Source organism: Cygnus olor, chromosome 1, assembly GCF_009769625.2.
Source record: "Cygnus olor isolate bCygOlo1 chromosome 1, bCygOlo1.pri.v2, whole genome shotgun sequence".
Classification (NCBI taxonomy): Eukaryota; Metazoa; Chordata; class Aves; order Anseriformes; family Anatidae; genus Cygnus; species Cygnus olor.
In genome coordinates, this window is record NC_049169.1 from 202797632 (window position 1) to 202824256 (window position 26625).

At 39.7% G+C, this 26625-nt stretch overlaps 1 protein-coding gene and 1 long non-coding RNA gene across 2 annotated transcripts in view; both read right to left on the reverse strand.

Annotated features, from left to right (window-relative positions):
* LOC121063700 overlaps positions 1-10683 on the reverse strand; it is a 95841-nt gene extending 85158 nt beyond the window's left edge. Inside the window, exon 1 of the long non-coding RNA XR_005816149.1 lies at positions 10656-10683. This is a non-coding gene — a long non-coding RNA (uncharacterized LOC121063700). The remainder of the gene's footprint in view (positions 1-10655) is intronic.
* The window catches only part of DLG2 (discs large MAGUK scaffold protein 2), a 1015643-nt gene that overhangs the window by 845076 nt on the left and 143942 nt on the right, over positions 1-26625 (reverse strand). Inside the window, 1 exon segment of the mRNA XM_040544402.1 lies at positions 18370-18468. Within this exon segment, the coding sequence (XP_040400336.1) occupies positions 18370-18468 (99 nt within the window).

The following is a 26625-nucleotide window of genomic DNA, read 5'->3' on the forward strand; positions in this document are numbered from 1 at the left end:
AAGCTGGACATAACAAGAAGGAGAAAAAAAAATATTTTTTATTTTCCTTTAAGACAGGTATATTGCAAGCAACTACAATACACCTTTCTTTTCCCCATGCTGAGAGCAAAGGAGAGCAACCTCTGCACACAGGACTGATGAGGCTTCACCCTATTTTCAATTTTGAGTCTAATTTGAGAACATTAACTAGCCAAGCCTAGTAGTGCTTTCTTCTTTATCTCCAAAAAGTGAACATTTGTAAAGCATTGCAAAAACTGTCCATATCAGTTTCAGCTTTGTATTCCCCAAACCTTAAAAACTTTTGTAGTTTTACTTAGACAACTTTAGGAATATGCAAAAAGGCATAGCTAGAAAGCAAGAAGCATTGTACCTTTAGATGAAAGTTTAGAAAGTCTTGTTTAAAAGGATTTGAAAAAGTCACTGGCATCATGGCAGCAATATCCTGTGGGTGGGTGTTATCTCCTGTAATGAAGGGATGAATGCTACAGCAAACTAAGTAATCCTATCGAAATAATAAAACTATTAATAAATTTTGATCAAAAGGCTGCATAAATTATTGCCAATTATTATTTTTCTTTCTTTTTTTAACAACTGAAAAGTCTTCAGTCCAAGGCCAAGACAAAGGTAAGAAAATTAATAATTTGCTTTGGACAGGAAACATTTTTCTGACTGAAAAGTCTGATCTTACAAACTCAGGTAACCAGGTATATAAAATGATTGTCAGGAAACTCCTTAAAAAGACTCCTCACATTCTTAAAGAGGACACATCTGCAAAATAAAAGGCCAGGACCTCATAGCAGGGGGAAGCAACACTCTGTAAATATTCCTGACTTTGAGATTCACTCCCAAATTGTCCCAAGACCCAGAATCACAAGACGTGCTTCATATTCAAAGGCCAGAGGGACAGAGGTAATGAGAATTGCTCGAAGGCAACAGCTCCCAGTTTTCCAGCACAAGGCCTGGGCTGAGCATGCGGCTGGGCTGCAGGGTGACCGCAGGGCTTGGCCCTTCACGGCTGGATATTCGAATTATTGTCCTGATAACATGACATTGCACTGGAATTGTCTGAGAAATGCATGTAGCTCAAGGACTGGGACAGAGCACTTATCCCCTCCAAAATTTTCTTTTTTCATCTTTTTTAAATTACAGCTGATTTCCTATTTGAACGGTCAATACTTTTTGTATTTTGTTTAAAAACAATGCTTTTCATACTTTTTGTATCTTCCATCCTCACCCAGTTGAAACAAGAAATAAGGTTGAATATCAGGTGCTAATAATGCTCTCCTGCATAAAAGTGTTCGGTTTTACCTTTTTTTTTTTTTTTTAATCAGCCACAAGCTCCAACATGTTGCACCTTACTGACACCAACTAAGGAACAATTTACCCAAAAGGTCAATACTACATAACGTATTCTGCAAGCACAGGTAATACAAGTAAGTGTAGGAATAAATACAATGGGAAATATTTGCATGCTGCAAAAGGGACTAACTCCATTCAATTATTATTGCTAATATTTTCACCAGCTTAGAAATTTAGTGAGGACTATAATAGTATAGCAAGGACTAGAGTGTAGTAAGGACTATAAATCCTGGTTCACCATTACACTGGAAAGTTAAAAATCAAAAAAGAGATGAAAATCCATCATTGGCAATCATCTTTTTTCAGCCAATCTTCAGAGGAGTACAGTAGTGTGCTTTTCATGTTTACTAATATTTTTATGCAAAAGAAATGTGTCTTTCTTTGCTATTGGGGAAAATATGTTCCAATAAAAGAGTTCTCCATCTGAAATGGAAACAGACGCTTCTTCTCCATAGCTTACAAATGAGTTATTTCCAGAGTCTTCTTTTACTCCTTTTCTTTGAGGATACTTGGCCTCCTGCACTACTTCACCCTTGAGACAACTCTGTCATAGTGACAGACAGAGTTATCCAGGCATAGGCTTTATCACAATTCCATGCAATCAAAGCTTTCAAAATATGCAGTAAGATCTTCAGCTTGTGTAATTTTTGTATAAAGAGACTTGGGGACACAAAAAGATAAATCCATTCTCATTGCTGAATTCTGCATCAGTCACCAGTTGTTTGGTGGTGTGTTTTTTTGTTTGTTTGTTTGTTTGTTTGTTTGCTTTTCCTGGGTTGATGCTCTAAATCCTTGATAAATTGCATAGCAATAAAACAGTCAGGAAGCAACGAAGCAATGTCCAAAGCCAGACAGAGATGCTAACCCCCAGTCAGCTAGTGCAATCCCTTCTCTGGAGGCACTGTTACATGTAATTCCCCAAACGACACGTTTATCAAGCATCCAGAAATTCAGACCACATAGGTAACAAGTAGACAGAAAGTACCAATTTCAGAAGCCAAAACCAAGGCTTCAAGACCTTCAGAGTCTTTGAGCCAAACATTTACCTTCCTAGCATGCAGCCTTAAGCAAGCTTCTTTCCTACATGCTTATCTCAGCCAAGTGTTGAAATAACTGACTACTATTAGCACTGGTTAGAAATATCAGTATGACGTATCTTACATATACATTAATATAATGCAGAGCAGTAGTGTTGCTGCCTGGAAAAGTCCCTCTGACTTTTCTGCATGGAAATATTGAATCCAGAAGGGGTAAAGGTGAGAGTTTTGTGGCATTACTGCAGAGGTTGCTGGTGACAGAGATGCATTTGCACGTTAGCAGGCTCTGGGGAAGATTTCAAGGATGTGGATGTTACATGGATCAACTGTAGCAGTTTCTGGGGGAATATGGGGGACAAAAAGAGCATGTATACATAGATTATTGCCACTGTCCCACAGGCAGGGAGAGACTACATGTACCATCAATACTAAATTTTGAAGGCCAAATATTGCCTAACATGATTGTGGCCAGAGACATTTGGAGACAGATCTTAGGTCAGCTGAAAGATGTGACAAAAGACAGAGAGGATATTTAGGAATATTTTATCTGTTCAAGGTTTATTCGGGGCTTTCTGGACTGCAGCACTCTTTAAGATCTGACTTCAAACTCTACCTCAGAGAAGATATTGGTGATCAGAGTCAAAAGCCGTCACAGGTGAGATTTCCTTTGTATCCACTAGAACATCCAAGAATATGATTTGCAAATTAGAGTCCTCAAATCAAAGTCAAGTCCTTGAGTGAGGTCTCCAGTAACAAAAGAGTTGGCTGAAGTCAAACTCAGTGGAAGATATTTATCTACTCCTACACAGCCTGACAAATTGCCTTCTCTGATGCAGATGATTCTCCAGGGAAATGAAAACTGTAGAACTCAGCTAGAGGTCTCAGATTGGGTAAATTATAATCATATACTAGGCAATACTCCTGACCTAATGATTCACTCATAAATAACTATTTTCTTCTCCTTGACTGCACACATCCTCTCATTTTTCAGAAGTCTCGCATTAGGTGAAGGGAGACAGAAGGAAATTTGCATGGTAGTAGTGAACAGATTAAAACACAGAAGAAATACCTGTTTATGTTGCAGATGCATGCCAGGAGACCCATCTTTTCTGCTTTTGGTGGTCTCCTGGACATTGCAAAGAATCCATTTGGTCAGCTCCAGCTATCTGAAATGCTTAAAAATGCAGCTCACCTCGGCACTAGGAAATTATCTTCCCACCTCCAGCCAGGCCCTCAGAATATTAGAGAAGGGGCTGGCTAAGGATATATAGCTCTGCTATCATTAGGAAACGTTATCATTAATTGAGGCAGGATCGGGCTTTCTAATTTTCTTTGTCTTGCTCAGTATCTTCTACCTTTCCTTACGTGTGCAGCTCGCCGCTGCTGTGCAGTAATATTAAGCCCTAACCATATCTGCCTGAGCAGTTAATTGAACATTTTCTTTTCTCAGTTTATAGAGCTGTTCATAGATTTATGAAACAAATCACCCTTCTTTTTTCATAGTTAAAACCAATCTCAATAAAGACATCTCTCTGAGATCAGCAAATTATAATCTAATGAAATCTATTGAAAATTTCAGTTGCACTAAACAAGGTCAATGCTCAGAAGAAACGAAATGTCATTCAGAAATGAAGATCAAAGTAATTCCCTTCTATTCCTGCTGCTACCATAGAGACCAAGGGAGGGGGAAGAGGGGGAAGAAGAGATTTAACAGACTTAATTCTTACTGAAATTTATAATTAACTACAAGGGAAAAGGGACAATTATCATATTTCTAAAGAATAAAGGAGAAAAAAGTTGAGCTTTTGACAAGATATAATTACAAGACATTGCATATGCAATGCACATTGGTTTGTTCTGTGTAATTTTCTTGAGACTCCCCCCTAAAAAAATGATTTTTTTTCTAGAAAAGACAACACGTGTCTCATCAGTTTACATTCATAATGTTTGAAATCCAAAAGCTAGCGGCTTACAGTAATTGTTCCAAAATTTATCATTGGTAAATAAAGATTTGAAATAAATACTCAGTTACACTCCCCATCTGTCAGACATCTACGAGCATATTCTCCAGCTAAGATAAATGGTAATCAATGAAAAGGGTCTTCCTGCTTTTCTAAGTCTGTGCAGTTTAACCAGCAGCCAACCCACAGTCATCAAAGCTGTCCTCAAGCACCACTTTAGAATGGAGTTTACTAAATGACATGTAAATTGCATGGATTCAGCACTATCACACTTCTAAGGTCTGGCAGGAAAACACCACAGTTTGAAGTGCTCATCAGTACCTAATAATGACTATAGAAAAAAAAAAAAAAATTTTGATTTTAGCTAAATGTGAATCTCTGGGGGGGAAATCATTATGTTTCCTTTGTGTCTGATTTGTTAGAGCCTGGAAATTCAGCACAAAAAACTTAGCTACCCAATTTATGATTTGAAACTGCAATGATTCAAAGCCTGAAGTCTTGCAAAGAAAAAAAACAACAAATGTTGCCCAGATCTATTTAGCACTATTAACAATATGCGGGCACATAGAAATGTGGTAATTTTTTTGTTTCATATCCAGTTAAATTTAAATCAGATCCTCATGTAATGCAGCACTCTACAGCTCTGCTGGTTTTGGTAAGATTATAACAACACCTGAGGCACCGGTTCAAGCTGAGTATTTATACTTTGCTTTATCATTTCCTAATTTGGGGACTGACTCTACAAACAGCCTCTCAGACACACACAATTGATCCCTTAGAAAGTCCTATAGAAAAAGCTGAACCTCACTAAGTATATACCTTTTTAAATCCCTATATAGAGTTTAGATAATACAACGTAACTGGGGGAGGGATCGGCGGGGGAGGGAAGAAGGCCTCTTTTCTTCAGCGAGACCTGTTTCAAAAGCACTTTGGCATAAATAAATATTCTATTTGCATTAACTTTACGCCACCATAATCAATAATCCAACTTAACGTCAGTATTGACTCACCTCTGCAAAGTGAGACCAACAGCTGGCACATAGCATGTGAGCCAGCTCTCCACCTCCAGCAGATGACCTGATCAGATTTACCATTCTGGCCTTCTGAGAGCATCTTGGGACTGGTTTTGCTGTTCTAAATTAAAGATCATGGAACAGCAAGGTCCCTCCTGCGGTGCCACCTCCATGTTGTTCCATTCTTCAGCCAAGTTCTAAAAATACTCCTTAATTCTACTGTTTTGGCACTGGGAGTGGATTGTGTTGGCTAAATGCTGAACAAGAGTTTCCCCCTTACTTAGGGAATCCATAGTGTTCTACTGGGACACAAAATCTATCTTTTCCAGGCATGGAATGCTATCAAAAAGGATTTGTAATGATATGCTGAATGCAGACTGGCAGTTTCAAAATCAACAAGCCCAGCCACAGCAGCTCTTCAGTCAGATTTACAGTGATGCTGTTGAGCAGGATGAGTTCTGAATTTTGCCTCGTCTTTTATGTTGGGACTACAGGGAAGGGAAAGCTAGTGCTAACAAAAAGATAAGGTACATGTTTTACAGCCTTTCTCTGTTTTACTGCTAGCTTCATCCTGCCAAGCGGAGTGATGAATGTGTGGAGCAGAAGGGACCTACAGAAGACTCATACACAAGGTTTGTGCTAGACATTGATCCTGTACTTGAGAATAGTGGCTTATTCTCCATGACCATTGCTCGTATTGAGACTTCTGCTCACACATCTGTTAGTTTTGCCTTAAGTGCATACATTGGTCTCCCTGGTTCTAAATATATTGCCAGACAAGCAGAAGAAAATAGAATAGACAGATGTTGCTGGCTCCTGGCAACATTGCCAGTCAGAATTGAATATATTCAACCTTGGTATGGCTTAGCAACATAACCGTATAACCCTTCTTCCCAGGGCCATCACAAAAATATATTTTTTCACTATCCATCCTTATTTCATTCTTTTAAATGCTTGAATTAAATTCTTAGAAAAGGTGCTTGGAGGACAGCCATGAAGAGGAAAATATTGTAGACTAAAACATTTTTTTTAAAAAAAAGAAAGATAAAAAGAAAAAAATCTTCTTCATTAATGCAATGTACTGTCTTTCATTAACTGTAAATAAATAATTTTTTTTCCACTCACATGAATAATCACTTTTTCATTTAGTTTTCTGGTCCCACAGGAGTCAGCCACACTTGAATTAAATATGGAACCTGTCCAGTGCATAATGCAGCTTAAACCTCCACAGAGTTACATGGAAGCTGGCAACAAAAATCTCAAAAGAGTATCTTTTGCAGAATTTTCAATATTTTGATGATGAAAAATAATTTTTGTAGCTAACAAAACCAACAAGGTCAAATTAGGCATTCAGGCTTGGTCCAAAGGCAACCAGTTCCCTGGTGTACAAACCAGGGGGTACAGTTCAGGAGTCAGGCAACAAACAAGCGGCTTGGGTTTTCTGAATAAATTGGGGCTATTTTATTTGGTATCTAGTCATGAGTCATTAGTGTACACTGGTTTCATCTTTGCAAGATCTTCTCAACACACAGAAACATTCAGGTACTAAAATCTGGAGTTTTAATCAAATCTAGATTGCCCAGGAAATTTTAAAATCTCTGACATAGGACAAGGTTTTTAGCTACCAAGGTTTTAGTGACCAAGGACTGAATGGCAACTTGTGGTATTACTTAATTCTCCTTTTTTGTGGTGCTGTGATTGCCAGTTGCAAGTATCAAAAACCCTGAACCTGACACCTGACTCATGAGGTTTAAAAAATAAAAATATATTTTGATTTATCTTCATTTGCTTTCTGACTTTTAAACCTTTAGCGTTTCCACCTTTGAGATCTCCTTTGGAACAATGAGGGCCAGAAAGATGTAAATTTTTTTTGTCACTGAAAGCTGATCATCTTTTCTAAGTCACCTGACACCAAGAGCTGGGGGTTTCAGCAAAACAATCAGTATTATAGAGAAGCTTGTCTGGCAACACAGAACTACCTATTCTATTTTTCACCAACTGCAACTACTGCTGTACTCATAACACTGCAAAGGGCAGAAGGATGAGAGAACTGACAGCCAGGGGAAGGGACAGCATGTTGCCTCTGACTGTTGGGTGGGAATGTTCTTCCTTTCCAAAACCTCCTGGTGCTCCCATAGGGATGGAGTCTTGACCTGAACTTTTATTTATACTGAATTCCTGCAAATGATAAAATACTGCCACAAAATAATGTGCATTATGCAACAGGAAAAGAAAGAATCTATATTGGGAATATGATAAATTAAAACAAACTAGGAGCCCATAAGAAGTCCTCTTTGACTGAGTCAGCATTTCCAAAGTCCTGGGTGCAGAAATGCATGGAAACATAAAATCAAAATGGAGAGAAAGAATCTGTACAAATTAATATCTTATATCTTTCTTAATCATAGCCTACATTTTGGCTGAAAAAATAATGTCAGGAGGATTTAAGGTTTGGGGATGTAAATCAGAAATTAATTTTATTAGATGGCATCTATAGAGTTCAAAACAGGATCTTTGGATCCCTTGTGCATGATCTACAAGAGCATATTCACCCCACCACAACATTTATGTCATTTTCTACAGGCTGGAAATACTGCAAATTCCAGAGTAAATTTAATGACCACGTGTTACAAATGTCAACTTTTTAAAGTGTTCATCTTTTGCAGTTTAAATAGCATTCATCTTTTACTCCCTTTTTATTATTTATAACATGTGAAGAATAAAACTGATGTATTTACTCCCTTTTAACATTAAGATCCACTTTTCCAAGAATGAGAGTGGCAAGTATTTGCACAAATCAGACAAATGGATATTTAAATAAGGACAATTAACAGATCTGAGGCCAAAAATAGTCAGACTGCTGTACTGTAGAATTCATATTTATTGAAGTAAATCTTAAAATAAATCTAAAATAGTCTGAAAAACAAAAAAATCTTCTGTCATTATACTGCTGAAAACTTGTATAAACTGATGCTATAAAAATTTTGTAGGCTTAATGGAAATAAGGTTACTCTAATGCACAATAAAGTAAGTAAGAGCAGATTATGGATCAATATAATATAATATCAATGGTGCAGCTATTTAAATATGGCACCAAAGCAAGATGAGGAAATCAACTGTAATTTCTTTGGCTTCAAGCCTTTGTTATATGAAAGTGTTCTGAAACGAGATATTTGCCAGTATTCAGATCATTTATATACGTTAATATGGTGTTCCCACACGCATCCAAATAGCAGGTCAGCTACAACTGACAATCCTATCTCATTCCAACACCAAAGTTGGCAGCAAAGACTGAATATCTGGAGTTGAATATTTGAGGCTCATACGCTTGACTTTCAGAATCATTTTGGCCATTTAGTAGCAAATCCGTGAGACTGAAAAGCTGGGAGGAAAAATACTGTGGATAGTTGGAGCTGGGATCCCTGCTCAGAGCAGCAACAGTAGTGAGGTGATGGTGAGCCTACATTTGTTATTGATCAGAAGACCTTGGGAAACTGTTCAATGCAAACATTCAGTGTCAATTCATAAAATAAATAAAGACTTATCTCCTGTTATTAAAAAAGGAAAAAAAAATCGATCTTTAAGTAGACTCATTCTCCTGTCCCCAATCCTCCTTGCCAAACTCTCAAGGCCAAGGATGGTTGCAACTACAGGTCCACACCACACCACCAGAGACCCAGAAGTAGGGTTAATTGCAACTTTCTTTTTCCACCTTCTTGCTTATTTTCAATTAAAAACAAACGTCAAGGAGTATAAGTCAGATGCTTAACACAAGCCTGCATCCAGGCTTTTCTCATTGGTGCCTACACCATTGCTGCTGAGTGCTTTTCACTGGTATCACACCAAGGGGCACTTACAGGAACCTCCACTCTGCTCCAGGGCAGGTTGGAGATGCTGTCTTAGATCCATCACGGTTTGCAGGAACCAGAAGGACCTGGAAAGGCCCAGAAAAAAAAACAAAAAAGAGCAGGAGGTGAATGAGGCCACAGAAGGAGCATAAGGAGCATATGCTCCTTCTGTGGCCTCATTCACCTCCTGTTCTTTCCCCGTCTGGGTTTCTCCATTGTCATGAGGGGAATGACAGCTCGCATCTGTTTCAGCAGCTCCACCGTACACTGTGGTGCCCACCCACCACCATTCATTGCTGCCAATGGGTTCTTGGGGTATCTCCTCCTGCCCTTTTCCATGTCACTGGCAGGGGTCCCTGTTTTACATGTATATCAGGCAAAAAAATAACGGCAGTGACAGCTGTACTAAACATTGTTTCACCTTATCATTTATGTCGCCTTGAGCTGTTCTGGCTACCCTTGGCATGTTGCAAGTCTTGTGGCAATTGTGAAATTCATCAAAAACAAACCAAAACAGAGAACAGCCATGCTGAACCCCAATGTCCTTATTTACCCCATTAACTGTTTCTCATAATACTATCACCATGTGCAAATCTGCTTACAAACATGTGGTGACCTGCCTGTCCTGAAGCAACAGAAAGGAAGTTCACTGATCATCTCCCTCCCGTTTAATATTAGGTTAGTTTGCTAAGCTTGAGGATGCCTCAAAGAACCGTTCAACTTATCCCTATCCCACATCTTTAACTCGGGCAGTGTCCTTAACCACAGTCTTTAACCTGACACAAATTTTGTGGATAAAAATTTATTTACATGCACATTTGGAATGAATTATTTAGAAGGACCATTCCCAAATAGTCAGGTTAGATCCAACATCAGTATAAGAATGCTGAACTGGGACCAAGGCATTTTTTATTTTGCAGGCCTAGAGATGCAAAGCAAGCTACGTTTTTCCCCAAAAAAGCCACAATAAGCCAAAAGAAACTTGCATCTCTCCAATCAGAAACATCATGACTATCTAAACTACATCTGATTGGCCTCTTTAAAAATACTGGGACCCATATAATGCCCTCATATTTTTTTCATTCTTTAGTTTAGAGAATTAGCTGATAAGCAAAGAAAATATGTGCCTGATACCATGTATTCTGAAAGTGCTCCAGTAGCTAGAGATATTAATAGACACAAGCACAGGCTAAGATAAAATATGAAATCGTTTTCCTTTAGCTAGTAAAAATAAGTAAATTACATATTATTTAGGAAGTGATATAGAAGCAAACTGCATAATCTACAGAAAAAGAGAACAAAATGCTCATTGAAGCAAAGCTTATTTACCACTTTATCTTGCAACCTGACACAGTACATGCTCAATCTATTTAATTACAGGAACAGAAAAATAGCAGAAAAAATATGTACACATTACAGCAACGTTTCCAGTCCTACCTTGGTCGTGACAATGCACAGACAATCCATTCTGTAAATCTCCACAGGAGTGTATGTAAATCATAAAAACAAATCAGCAAGGGTGAGGAAAGGCTTTTGAACAGCATGAACAGAACCGGAGGCTTGAATCTGCACAGCCTGCTTTTCCAAGTGGGGCCCTCATAAGAAACTCGAGTCCTCCTCCACAATGCTAAAGGCAGTCATGATGCTCAGAGGGATCAGAAAACCCATTAGAAATCGTCTCAAGCAAAACTTCCAGGTGGCTTATCAGGCTTGATTGCTGCATTGTTCAATCTGCGATCAAAATATTCTGTTGAATGGTATGCAGCCTTCTACATGGGAAGATGAGAACCACAACAAGCACAAAAGAGCAAAAGCATCACATTTCAGCCCTGGCTCTGGTTTCACAATTCTGATCTGCTGTTTCAGTATACCCATAAGATTTCCTTTGCCAAGTCTCTCGCTCTCTCTCAATCTCTCTCTCTCTCCTTCCCCGTCTTTTTTTTTCTCCCCCCTCTCGCTCGCTCTCTCCCTCCTCTTTTCTACTAACTCCGAGCAAGCACAACACACACAACTATCAGGCCCATCTATCACAGCGCTGTCACTTCTCTGCCAAAACAACTGCTTTCGGTTGTACGGGTTTTTATTAAGAGCACGATTCCTGCAAACGCATATTGCTTGAAGTGCATGATTGAAACGTTAAGGTGTGTGCGATAGCTCATGCGTCACATCTACAATCACTGTGAATTACTAGGTCACATTCAGATTCAGGAAGTGAATACAAATAACAGCTGGATAAGGCGAACTTTCAGAAAGTATAACAGAAAATAAGCAGTGGGGTTAAAAAAGGGGAACTGCACATTCACACATGCATACAGGTCTGGGAAGTGCAACAGTGATATAATTTTAATTTACTATCCATGGAAAAAAATAAAATAAAATAAAAACCAACACCATTATATACATTATCGAAAGCCAGAGAGGGGCACTTTTTTTTTTTCTCACTTATGAAAAATATATCAAAGGTTTAATTTTTTAAAAAGCACACTGAATAACAGAGCTTAAAAACTCCTAGAGTTCTTTCCCAAACTTTTCCTGCACCTTTGACAGATTCGCAGACTTAATCAATTTATTTTGTGTTCTGCGCGCTTTGCTCAGACTTTTACAGACTGTTTAGCCCCCAGCCCCTACCTTTCTTGCAGTGATGCTGGTGCAGAGCTTGCCTTTCAGGTGTCTTACATGAATCATTCTGAGTTAGAAAGCTTGCTGTCAGCTCTCGAAGTCTTCCCTCTCTTACAGATAGAGGAAGAGAGGGGAAGAAAGAGGGAGTGAGAGAGAAAGAGACACAGAAAGGGAGAGATATGTAAAATGAAAGCTCTGGCCAAAGAGAGAGGAAAATCAATGCTCCTATTCACTGGAAAAAAAAAATACAGCCAACTGGACTGTTGACAGCAACAAGAGGAAACGTCTAGACACCCATACGTTACAATTCACCTTTTCAACACACTGGACAGCACAGTCCCCCCGGGTGCTTTGCTGAGGATCTCTCATTCTCACTCAGAGCTAAAATATGTTTTCAATAAAACAAGCCCTTCCAAGAAAATAAAAGGATATTTAAGAATCACCTCTCTTCCATAAATTACTCAGGTTATAACCCTAATATTCTCATGATTGCTAAAGCAGCAAGAGATTCAGTAAATGACACACATTATTTTGCCAAAATGAAGTCACTGCTACCAAAGTTACAAAATCCATAGTGAATCAGATATGTGGTCAGAGAGCAACCAACCCTCCCCCAGCTAGTAAAGTCTTGAAGGATGTAATATCTTAAAGAGAAAGTCTCCAGAGCACTTCTGACTTTGCCTGAAACTTAAGCTCACTCTGAGCAACCACACGTGTGCAAAACAAACTTGATTTGTGTTGTTTACAGCCTGCATTTCAGCCTGCATGTTTTCTCTCTGCTGTGGTTTAGTCCAGTAGCCAAACAGCCAGACAAGCTTATTAAACTATAGATTATATGAATAAGCGAACTTTTCAAACATTCTTCAGGTCAGAACCAATTAACCACCTCTACCTAAGAACACATTAACCTGTTAAGTTGGTCTAACGAAAGCCACGCTTGTGCTCTAGGCATGACAAGAATGAAAGGGAATTCAGTCAAACACAAAACTGGGAGATATTTTAACACTTAGATGTCAAGCATCCAGCAGTTTTTCCTTTTCTACTTGGTAGAGTCAAGCTGATCTAGTAAGGTGTTAAACATTTCCATACGTATAATTACCTAATGACTTGGCTGTAAAATTTCATATCATACTAGAAATTGGCATATGGGGATATATTTTGAAATTGGTCTCTGAGGACATGATCTGTAAATGCCTCTACTTGAAGTAACTCCTCTGAGTTGGTCTCAGGGAACTCATGATCCTATTTACCATCTATATGAAAAATGGAGGGTGTGAACACATTGAGGCTATGCAAGCAACCCAACTTGTGTGTGTGTTTGGGAAAAATCAGGCTCCATAAGTGTACGCAAAAGTTTTCACCTGAACTTCTCCATTTTTGGGGTTTAAATCCTGCACTGTCACCTCCTTCCATAAAATGCACCAAGGAGTATTTAACAGCACAGGATTTGCCTGTGCATTGCCCAAGCTTACCGCAACATTAAGCTACAGCATCCCTGAAATATTGCCACCTACTGCCACCTGCAGAATCTCCTTTAGCTTCAGACAGAAGAGACCCACACTTCTGGGGACATTGACCACAACTCTACTCTTCCATGGGCTCATTTTAGTTGCCAGGGCTCTTGGTTGCAGCTTCTAAGTCACATACATCAATGACTACTCAAAGCCAGCGATGCACTATATGAAGAGTTGACTGACTCAGTGGATCTCCAGAAATTCTCCTGAGAATGCAAGCCCTCATTTTCATTAACACCCCATCCCTAACCCAAAAATCAAGTTTAGTAGCTCCATTTTCTTCCTCCAAGTAGATACTTCTACCATTCATTTTATTTCCCCAAACATACGATTTCAAATCCTCGGCACAGCTTTCCCCTTCATTAGCAACAACTCCTTCTGCTCTAATTTCTGCAGGTCATATCACTGCTTAGTTTTATTTTTTTTCCTCTGCTCTTCCAGCCTTCATGTTATCTGTCCATATGATCACAATTGAAATCTACTATAGAAAGACTTGACCCAAAAAACAAACAAGTTCAGAAGCAGCCATCTGGGGTGAAAAGAGATGGTTTATCGTTGCTTTTGTAGTTGATTTAGATGGCCAAAAATATCCTCTGATGAGCTCTGACTCTCAGGAAGCCATAATATAGGAAGAATAACAACTATTCCCCACTGTGATAGCGGTGGCTCTGCGGACCACCATGTGAGAGCCACTCACCCAGGTGACTACTTCCTTCTCCTCTAATTTTACCAAGGTGTCTATTTTTAAGTCATACAAAACCAAGCAATAGAAGGTGAGTGGGTAAAATGTGATGGTCTTTACAATGCAGTAATTTAGACTGGACAATTTAATGCTCCTTTCTGGCATTAAAAACTTTACTGTATCCAGATACTTCCACTTGGATAACCAAAGCATAGGGCTTAATTAGGCAGTTATATTTAGAAGCAGAGCCTGGAACATCCAGCTGAAATGAATATTTTGTAAAAGCAAGCTTCTGTAAAATTTAATAGAAGGATTCTATGATTTTTATATCTTTCATGACACCCCCTTTTAAACAATTCGTAAGTTATTTTGAAACCCAACTATTGGTAAGCAAAAACTGTATATAGAAACTGATTCATTAAGGGAAAAAAAAAAAAAAAGGCAAAATTGGCTTCATTATTATCTCCAATTCAAACAACGGAAATTAAAGGGGAAAAAAATATAGGTCTCCAAGCTTTGGTGCAGACACTGAGAAAGGAGACATCTACCAGACTGTTAGCAAAGTATTAGGAATGTCAGCATTTTGCAGAATTTACCCAGTGACTATTTAGAGCTCTATGCACCTACACAGAGAACACAAAAGCACACACATCCTCTCAAAAATGTGGAGAAAGATTTATTTATGCTTAATGTATCTTAAATTGTGTACTACAGAGTACTTGCTGATGGTAACTAATTGGCAGTCTTTTACATGGGGTTATGTTCTCTTTCTTGTTTTCAGGTCCTATATTGCACCCAAACAAGCTACGAATACATTAAATACTTTCCTGATTACTTGTCTTCCAAGAAGGCAATCGATGTAGTTATGAAATTATGTCTTTACAGTCAGAGCTCATTTATACCACTTGAGCGCCGTTCCACTGAGGTTGCTGTGCATCACAACTGGTTAGTTAATAGGTCACCACTGGGATAAAAGTTATGTGAGTAATTATATGCTAGAAGGGAAAAACCCATGAGACAGCCTCTTTATTAGGACTGTTTCTGTGGTACACAGAAAATAAAAAATGAGAAACCTCTAATCTAGCAGATCCTGGATTTGTAGTCAGGAGCTATACTACAAATGAAATGTCAGAATAAATCCTGCTTCAGCCATGAAAAGAAGTTAATACAAATTTCAGAAGGCGTGAAGTTTTGTATACCTCAGTTGCTGAGAATTTTAATGCAGTTCCCAGGCTGAACAAGAAGCCCATGAGTGCTGGTGTTAATTTAAAGATCAACAAATTAGCAATTCTGCCCCTCCCGACTGCAGCAGCCCTAACAGGAGCAGATCTGCAACTGGCCTCAGGCCCATGAGAGACTCAGGCAGAAGCTTTTGTTATAGCTTTCCCTTCTCCTGTGCATGGCAAATTTCATTGCTATTTAGCACAATCAGCGTTGGAGTCCTGACCAGTTTCCCTAGCTTTCTCAACAGAAAGAAATATATAATTTTCTTTTCTGTGGGGTATCACAGACCTCACTACTCTGAGCCCTCTAGATGGTAAAAAGAGCACGGGGAGAAGGGGAGGCTGAACAGCCAGTTCCTCTACTCCATCCCAAGCACTCTGCACCCACATGGTCACCGTGGCCCCAGGCTCAACAGATGCAGAGAATGTTTGTTTTCTGCTCTACAGCTGTGGATGGGATCCCCTCTACTCCTGCCCCAAGCCTCCAAGGGAGCTCAGTGGGGCCATGGGGTGGTTGCCTCCCTTCCTCTCCAGGAGCTGATACAATACTAGGATTCCAGGAGAAGTGAGGGTGGAAAAGACCTCAGGAGGTCTTCATTTCAACCTCCTGCTCAAACTGGAGTCAGCAGTGAGGTCAGACAGAGAACATTATTCAGTCTGTTATCCATCCTGGTCTTCAAAATCCCCCAAGGTGGAGGCCATAGAACCTCTCTAATAGTCTCACACCAACAAGCTCACCAGCCAACAGACCTATGAAAAGAGGGTGAGGCAAGCTGGAAACAGAATATGACTTGCAGGGTTATATGAAATGCACATTCACAATCCCAGGGTGTGGAGCAGAGGATGGGGAAGGGTTCTTGAGCCATTCTACAGCTCTGAAAAGCCTGGGATAAACTAGCCTTTTGAAAGCTCTGCAGCCTTTCCTAATTTAAAATTTCTGCCTAGTGTTTTATGTATTTATTATTTTCCATACAAAGCCATAAATGTTTTCTCTCACTTCCCACAAATCCTTTATTCAGAATGAAACAGAAATGGTTCAGTTACGAATGCTGCCCTGGCTTTATGTGGACTGGGGTGCTCTGCAACAGAAACACAGTACTCAAGGGCAACACGTCCTGAAGTGGCTCTCACCTATAAAGATCCATGGTGAATGAAAAGTTCATTTTAATTCTTGAGCATTCTGCCTGGGGAAGTAAATCTAACATCCAATTGATCATCAGCAACTGAAAAGAACTGGTGCATATGTTTAAACATGTAGCCAGTCCCAAATAGCTATGTGTCACTGTCATAGCTGTGTGCTACTGACACTTGAGCACAGTCACTTGAAAAAGAAATCAGACAAAATGACTCTTCCAAATGAACTGACACAAAATGGTAAATTCCAGGGCATGAAAATAAAACATCTTGTATCTGCTGTCCCGTGGTACTGGGAACTGAAGAAAATACCACCCACAGCTCTGAATTTCTTATTGATTGGCGGTGGGCTTGCCAGTTTTTGGAGTTTATTCTCAGGTACACATTGTGCTGTAAAGATACAAACAGCATGAAAATGTAGTTTGTAGAATTGCTGATGGAAAAACATTGAGTTCAGGAGTCCACAGCACTGTGACTATAAGCAGGAAAAACGGTACGTTGTTCAGATAGGCATTCATATTGGAAATGATAGGACATTGGGCTAGGATCAAGGACATCTCATGTTTTCTACAACATTTTCATGTAAGCAATGCATTTAGTGCATATATCAAGCCCCTGATAATTCCTTGCTTTGGGGAAATAATTTCCTCCATAAATATATGGGTAAAATTCAGTGAGTGTACAAGTTCATGCAATACAGATTCAATATATGGTTTGCCAGATATTAATCATATTTTGCAGTTTGGGCCATCCACTTCAGCTTTGTATAGCGAGGAGTGTGCATCAGTCCCATACCTGAACTGGTGCATGCTCATCTCCTTTTCCCTACAGAGGTGATTGAGGACGTTCAAAACTGCACAGAATCAGGTTGTTAAAGGGGTTTTGACCAACAGATCCGGTTCTGCTGATCTCACAAAGAATTACACTTCAACTCTAAGTACCAGAGGATACAGTACAAAAGTTTTCTGATCATGTGGGAATACAGCAACAGAAGAAACCCAGGAAGTTATGCTAGACTATTAGTTCTTTAGAACTTGAAAAGTTAACGAATGTATACAATGATCTAGGAATGTAAGCAAAACCCATGGAAAAGTCTTAGACAAGGTAATAATCTGCAATTTTCCACTGTTATAAACAACTTTCATTGAAGTCTACAAGGTATCACATAAGCACGCCAACTCCGTTAATGTCTGTTTTCTTTTCGTCATGTTTCCAGCTTGCTAACTTTAAAAGAAAACTTAATAATTTTCTTTCACTTCCAAGAGAAAAAATACAGAATGACTTCAAGGCTGAAACTCTACATAATAATACATAAGCCCAAGAGAATTGTTACAGCCAAGTTGTGAACCTATGAAAATAATGGAGATACTATAATGAAACACTTAAAACTGCTGCACTGCAAACAGCAAGGCTGTTACAAAGAGAACTATAACTTACCTCCTTACCACAGCCATGAAGTCATATTGCTTCATGCATTATTCAGTGTAGTTTTATGGTCCGTATCATTAGACTGCCCATACAAAAAATCACCACTTTGCTGACATATTCTTCTATACTGACTCAAAACCACAAAGAAACTACAAAATTCAATGAGAGACTGAAAAAAAAAAAAAAAAAAAAAAAAACCACTTGGATAAAATTTACTAACCATACAAAATCTCTGAATTCAAAAATACACTGAAATGAAAGCACCCTGAGTTCAGCAAACCTATAGAACCTTCACTGGTATTAACAACATTTCTACACATAGAATAAAAAACAAATCCTGCTTGGGACAGCATGAAATACACAGGGCCAATAACATACAAGAATAAATTGCAGCCATAAGCCTCATTTGAATGTGCTACCATGCATGCAGTCAATAACGAGCAAAAAAATGATGGAAAGAACTCAAATTCAATATATCCTACACATTTCACCTCCGGCAAAACTCAACTGAATAAATATTTCAGTCTCCATCATGAAACAGTTTACCCTACCTTTGTCTTCGTCTCTACCGCATAATTTTCAAAAGTCTGGTTCTCCTTATTGTGTTCCCCACATTGTCCAGATCCTTCTGATCCATTGGAATCTGCAGCCTAAAGGGGAAAAAAAAATCAAATAAAGTAGCTGAGATGTGCATTATCATTCTGTTATACCTTAATGTAACGATTAGCATGCACATACAAAAACGTAGCCTGAATTCACATAAACCTCAAGTGGTTGATACATAAGATTTTTCACCCTGATGTTTTATCATACAAAATGTCTGGGGTTTAATCTCATAGCCACTCTTGTGGAAGTCTGTGAAGGTCTTAATAGGATAAATCTAAAAGTGATGCTTATCATTATATCTAGTTGACTTCAGAAGGCACTCAGGGTTCTCTGCAGCTCTCAGCATCACAACATCAAGATAAGAAAGGAAATCCATGCCCTGCCACAAAGGCCCACAGATAGTAATGGAGTCTCATCTGGAGTATCTGCAGGAACAGATTTCTTTACAACATTAACCGCATTACCTGCTTTGTCTTCTTATTTCTAATTCATGACGTTCTCCTAAATGACATATTTTTGAAAGGGTTTCACACTTGTGTATTAACCATATTTGCAAATCCTTAAAATTTAACTTTTTTTTTTTAACCTTTCCTTCATTTACACAGATTACAATCTTACATTACGTACAGAAAACCATCAAGAAAACACAGTAATTTTCAAAAAAAAAAATAAAGTATCTTTAATAGAAGTAAAAGTCTGTATTTGTTTTTTTTCAATTTTCCTGCTGAAAATCCAATATGTTGTTGTAGATTTTGCATTAAGACAATAAATATTACAAAAGACTTCTCTGTTTACAGTGTTTTGCCCTGCAAAAATGTGCTTAAAGAAGTAGGCATTGAATGAAACATGATGACTGCCACTGTCTCAAATCTCAGAAAATTTCTGGGCACTTTGCAAGAGCACGAACAGGAAAGCTGTGTGAATTCAAGCAGAGTACAGTCTCCTGAATCTATCAGCGCTGAGCATCACAGACACTGTGAGTGATTTAGGTCCATCCTTTTTTCAGCCTGTTCACCAGGAGTGCAGTCAATTTTAACACAACAGGCAAGAAATTGTTAGCATTTTAAATAGATCAACCATTGCCAGCACAACTTTGAAAACAACAAGCCTGTGCCACAGAAACAGCCAAATCACATCCACATGTGCAAATGTTTTCTCCTCTGATACTAGATTGTTTATTTAGGGCTCCATCCAGCAAAAGACTGAATGCTGGCCCCAACCCAGCAAACTACTTAGACACGTGCTTTTAACTTCAGTGCAACCAATGGCCTTGATTTTGTGCTCCATCTGAGCATGTGTTTAAATGCTGTATTGGATCAGGCCCAGCAGCTACATGGGGCTGAGCACACAGGACTCCATGCATGTCCTCTCTCAGTTTTTAGCTTCTCTAACATGCCTGCAGTCATGGAGAAGCATGCATTCGTTTGCCTTGTTTCTTATCACAGAAGGGTGTTGCATATCTTGCATCTGGAAGGGAGAGCAAGACAACGTGGCCAAAGTTATGCAGGAAAGCAAGGACCTGAACCCAGCAGCTCTGAATGCTGCAGCTTTTTTTCCCCCAAGAAAAGGAAAATTGGTGTTACAAAGAATGAAGAAGCATGCATAAAAATTTTCATTTCGTCTTTGCCTTCTTTGAATACCTGATGTGTTTTCCACTATTATTATTTACAGGCAGCAATATAAGCTATGCAAATCAACGTGTTACCTGTTTCCTCTAATCATCAAGACCAGGCTCCGCCTGATCCTTACAGAAGCTAAGATTCTGCAAGTTCTCAAAGGGGGCTTGACAACTTCCGGCAGAAACTACAGACTGTAGAACAATAGTTATCAAATGAGTGCAGCTGCAAACTTGGATAAGGAACAAGTTTAGTTTGCTTATGTTTTACCTTTTTTTTTTCTTCTCCCTCAAATTTGTCATCATTAGCTGAATCCAGTATTTTCAAAGAACAAAAAAGAATGTCAAAAATGCTGTGAAATATTTCAATTGTTTTCCTTAGGAAAACAGGTCATGGATTAATTGTGAAGAACAGTAAACGAAGGACATAAGGAGGCTGCAACAGCTCAAGTAAAAGTAATAATAATAAATTTGGAACATGTCTCTGTTCCAGTGCTTTAAGGTTCAATACACATTAGGAAAATAATGTCTGATTCCCAAACTTGAACAAAGTATACATTAGCAATCCATTGAAAAACCAAAAGTCATTTAGCTTTGTGTTTTGAAATAAACAGGACTGTATAACACAAGAGGCAAAAAGGATGCTTGTTGTGTCCTGTGATAGGTTTATTAAAAACTAAGTGCTCTTGGATTTGAGTCTCTTATTCTTGACATACACATGGTCCTCCCTTCAGAAGCTAACCAACAAGCCTACGCTCTCTAAACTTACATGAACACAGTATACACAAAAGTTGCCTGCTCATACAAAATAAGTATTTTAGCAACACCTCATTATTCCTGGTATGTGGAGGTCACTATGAAAAGCAGAACTGGCAGCCCCAGGGTGACACAGTATGAATGCAGGGCAGCAAACGCACCATGCTTGTACCTCCTGGTAGGAGGTTCTGAAAATAATGACTTCAAGCTTGAATTAAAACTATTAGCAAAAGTCTACATTGTTTATCAGCACCTTGTATCTAGAAGGCTGGTATTTGGAAAATATCACAAAAGAAAATATTATTTCCTCCAAGTCTGTCAGAACAAGACTGACAGACTTGGAGAAAAAGAACAGAGATGAGATTTTATAAGTAAATGTTGCAAAAGAAGCTTAGAACTTCATTTGGTAACTTAGCTCAAATGGCTGGTAACTATAAGACTTGCAGATCACACCAAAAGCAATCTCCAATTCTGTTTATAATTAATGCTAATCTATTTAGATTATAATTAACATGGACTATTTAGACTGTAATCTCTTCAGGGCAATGTCTCCCTCATTGTGCAAACTTACAGCATTATTTAAATGTTTATTAATAAAATAGTAATCACATTAGCTACCTTGTTAATTTTATCTAATTTTAAGAGTGCTCAGCTAAGCTTTTCTGTGCTTATAACACATCTTTCCTGTAGCTTATCAGAACATGCACAATTGTCACAGTCAACTGTCAACAAATTCTTGCTGATACTCTTTTTTTTTTTTTTTTTCCAAAGTACACAGTTATGAATTATGAAAGACTTGACTTGTCGCTGGTTCCACTTTCAGCAGGCAGCCTGTTCCAGTTCATGTCTGAGCCAGCCATCAGCCAGAAGGAGCATCTGCCCTCACAGGCAATTATGGCATGTGAGGTTTCCAAGAATTCCTACAGGAGGTCTTCCTATAGCAGCCAAGCTCTGCAACAGTGGATGAATCCTCCAGTCCATTATATGGCTCCAGAACTTATTCTTAATATATCAATATGAGGTACTTGTAACCATCCATGGTAGTTACCACATGCTTGTGTCTAGGAACGAGGCCCAGTTTTGGAAACACTTTGATTAATAAAATATATATACATATATATATGCAAACAATATTTTCTTGTTCCATGCTCTTGGACGTTGCTACCACGACTTTGACTTAATTTGCACACACACCTGTATGGGATATTTCCTAGGGCACATATACCATTTGCGGCTGGAAAAGGCTGATTCAGCTTTGCAAGTGACCAGGAGCACTGATGGGAGTGTGGGGGAGCTTCAGCCCACAAGCCGAAATAAATCTGCAGCTGCCTTAGGGTTCAGGGAGCTAATGCAGCTTCTCCTACAGATGGAAGCTTAGGGAATGCTCTCCTGTGTGCGTTTAGAGAGAGAAATTCAAATCAGAAGCTGATCTGAGACCTATTTTGGCAGTTTGTATCAAGAATTGGTAGCTCTTCTCCAGTCCCATGAGAGCTCATAGATAAATTCCCAGCTTGCCTTGAACGATTTACACTAAGAGGGGAAGGGTATAAAAAAAAAAACAAAGGGAACTGTTAACTTGTGGATGCCAATATCTGTCAGAAAATCTATCATCTTGGTAATCGAATGCTCCCAGGAATATAGAGTGCTGAGAGATACTGCTTTTATTTAATTAACTTTTATGAAAGTAAGCAGTTTGAAACAAATCATTAGAACATTTCAGAAGCTACACAGGGAAAGTAAAATACACCGTAACGTATGCTGGAGTTATCCATTTTACAAGACACCAATGTAAATGAATTCATTTAGCAGCTACGCTGGAGTAGGAAGCGACCTGAGCTGAACTGAGCTGCACAGCAGGACGCTGACACCAGCAAAGACCTGAGCCCACCTCGACGCCAGGTTGCAGCCAACTCCACTTGCACTGTACTTGAGCTTTGTGCAAACTAAAGCTGGACGCGGGTCAAGTTCATCCTTTGCAATGTGCCAGGAACAGTAGGAACGCCTTCTGTGTCTGTGATCCGACCACCGAGGACTGCACCTTTTTGCTGTACCTAGGCAGGGCTGACCACTCTCCTAAATGTTCTCTGAGCATCTCACTTTTGGTTCTTGCTGCTGGCCGTCTTGGACCACCCAAAAAATTTGTAGTGCTTGAACAGTTTGTGGAAAACAAAGCACCTTTGTGGGCTCGAAGAGCTTTTCTTGCAATGCCATGGGGAGGAAAAGTCCTAGAGACCGTGAGATATGTTTTCCTTTTTCTGTACCTGATAGTCCTATTTCTATTTCCTCTTATAGTCCTTATTATAGGAAGAAGTGTCATTCAGCAATTTTTTTGGCAGGAATTAACTTTTACCCATATCACAGATGACTGAAAACTCAGACAATCCCAGAGCAGGCTATGCTAGAAACTAAAATCAGGAATGTAGTCCTGCTGAAGCCAGGCAGAATTTCACTTGCTTCAGCTAGGCCTAAATTTCAGTCCAAAAATAATACAGCAGAGCTCTCATCTTGCCCACAAAATCCTTTAGAAAAGATGGTGCCTAATTGAGTGTTTCTGAAGGCCTTTGCAAAGCATGCTTCTGTATCTCCAGCTGAATGATTCCCTCATCTTAAAGGGGATTGTTTCTATTTCCACGGCACGGTATTTGGTTTGCTGTTTGGAGATGTCCAGGTTTGTCCACATCACATGACCACAGCTCAGTCCTTACAGCCACCCCAGGTCAGGGTGATGTTGTACATTGCTACTGGGTCTCATGGGCCAAACCCTGCAAGAATTTCACTGCAATCCCTTGGGCCCCAGTCCTCCTAATATGACCAGGAAATGTGAATGTGAAGTGGCAGAGTCACCATCCTTGGGGGTGTTTAAGGAAAGGCTGGACCTGGTGCTTAGGGACATGGTTTAGTGGGTGACATTGGTAGTGGGGTGATGGTTGGACCAGATGATCTTGGAGGTCTTTTCCAACCTTAATGATTCTATGATTCTATGAATGGAGAAAAGGAAAACAAGCATTTGGGCATGAATTCTACCATACAAATTGCACCACAAGTGCTTGAAATTTTTAATAAAATATATATATATATATTGACTTTGGAAGCAAGCATAAATATCACAATGATATTTATTTTCCCCTAGGATTTTCATGATTCAACTTTAGCTAGAGTGGATTCAACCTTTCAGAAGATTTTATGACAGACTTAAAGAGTGTCAGAGCTCAGAACAATTGCATGGCTGCTGGCGTGTGTTGCAGAAAGGTCAGGCTCAGACTTCGTGCTCCCCACCCTCCTGCAAGCAAGCCTTGCTCTCAGAGTGCCTCTAGCTGTCAGAATGATACTAGTGAGCTTTGCATTTGCTTGTCCCCAGCACAGATTTGCCCACTGGTCTGCAAGCTGTCACCCAAGTCGCTAAATAATCCATAGTCAATTTGGCTGGGCTAACACGTACCCTCGAACCCTAGCTCCATGATCATCCATATCATATAATTACCCAGTTGTGCTCAGACTCTGATCTGGGGCAAGACAACTGACTTTCCAGGAGCCACTAGCTCATGCTTCAGCTTTTTTCCTCCCACACTCGCAGTTCAGATGAAGCTGCCTGGAGTCAGTTGGTTCCACAAACTCAAGACTTGTGACCAGAAAACATACCCAGGAGCTTCACCTTTCAGGTCTAGGCTCCATCTCCAATGCCAGTCATGCAGAGCTTTGTTTTCAGCTGGACTGCAGAACGGGCCACTTGTGCATCTCGTTTGCCAGGGAGCAGCATGCCACTAAGGTGGCACACCGGTGGGCTATGCCACATGCAGTGGCTCTTGCAGCGGGATGGACCATGGCACTGTAAAGCCACCAGAGCCCCTGCAAACACAAGGTGTACAAGTGTTGTTGCTCTCTGCCCCACTGAGACCTGGCACACTAAATACGGGGGGCTGGAAGGATCTGCTGGCCTCCTGCATGTGGCAGAGAGGAAAACTGGGCAAAGAGGATACTGCAACAAGGAGTCCTGCTGCAAGGTTGAAGAGATAGTGATGTGCAGGCCAACTGTATGAGAATGATGCTTAAAGCATGAGCCCAGATAGATGGGTTAGAGGTCTCAAAGACCCTCCCTTGCTGTAGCTCTGTGCCAGGCAGCAATCCACGTAAGGAACAGAGACAATTACCTTATGTATGGCTGAGTTCTTATTCTGACAGACTGTTTTCCAAAGCATTCTCTGCAGCAGGGTTACCAAACACCGTAGGGCAAATTCAGACTCCTCCAACCACGAGAATGAATGAGGTGAAAACTTTAAACAATTAATTGCATCTCCCTCAGCTCACTGGGATTCAGTCAGATCCTGACTCTCAATGCTTCCCATTCCTTACCTTTCAGCCATTGCTCTGCACTTTGCTGGGCATAAAGAAGATGAAATATGAAGAGTGATTTGGGATATTAAAGATCTATTTCTTTCAAATAAAGCAGAAGCTATTACTGAATTCTCCTGAAGGCTGGAGGAAAAGGACTAGAAAAATTAAAAGGCTGAACATAATTAATGAATGCTCATTTAGAATTGGCTATCATGCAACATCTTGGAAGCCAAATTTACAGCTGAAGAGGGCAGGCTGTATGCAGAAATGGGCTGTGGAGTGAGCTCCATGTGCACTGTGTCAAGCTGGGCGAAGGATAGGGAGCTGTGGCTGCAGGGGCCTCCCTTCAAGTGCGGAGCAATGACACCTGCAAAAAGCCCCTCTGAGCAGAAAGGTTGGCTGCTGTAAGAATAGCATGTTAAAGCATGTGGTTTGATTCCAGTTGTGCCCATCTGCATATATCATATTCATTAGCTTCAGTGGAATCCCTCTGCATTTAAGCCCCTATAAGCAAGCACTGAAAATTCAAGCGGACCACAGCTGGAAGCAAATGCAAACACTTGCAAACAGAAAACAGAAAGTAAGTCATTAATTGTAACAGAAAACATGACTAATGGTTTTAAATTAAATAATATGTGCATGATATTTTAATTAACAAGGATAATGTTTATTTTACTTATACAGAAGTAAACTTCTGGATACATAAATTCCAACCTACATATTTCAGTTGCCATAACAACTTGATACATTTATTCTCTTGTGTGATTTTGTATTGCATCAGTGCTGTGTTTTTTTATACAACCAAAAAGACAAAAAGAAGAAAAAAAAAAAAACTGTTTTGGTTGCTATGATAATACAATATTTTTAATTGTTCTTTTCACATTCAGATTTTCTTGAAACCAATATAACTTTCCCTCCAAAGATGTTCACTGCACAGTATAGGAGTTTCACTACCAATTCCGGTGCTCAGTGCTGGGTTTGCCAGAATTCCCAAGGACATGTGTAGCCATTTTGCTCAGGCAGTGATCCTGCTATTTCAGTGGTCCCCCCTGGGGACTACTCTATGGTTTAGAGTTAAGATCGTGGCAGTAGACCAGTAAAGTAACACCCTGAGCTGGTGCATTTTCTCCTGAAAACCAGAAGCAAATTTAAGTAGGGCTAGATTCTTCAGAAAGGTGCATAGTCAGATTTTGGGCAGCAGTGGCAGCAAACAGCTGCAGGGGTGAAAAGCTGCAGGGGTGCAGAGGACGTAAGTAAATGACTGCACCACTCTCCAGGCCAGGAGGATATTTCAGAGCAGTTTCTACATTTCATACACACTCGGGTAGTGTGCGATGAGCTAGGCTTTGCTTGTAACTGGGAACAGAACTGATCCCTAAATTCTTGGGGCCTCCAAGGAGATGGCCCAATTTTTTCTATAAATCAAGGCAACCAAATGATACAATGATGGGAGGAGCAGAGAGGATTAGGGTGGCTTTTCCCCTCCCCACCTCCAGCT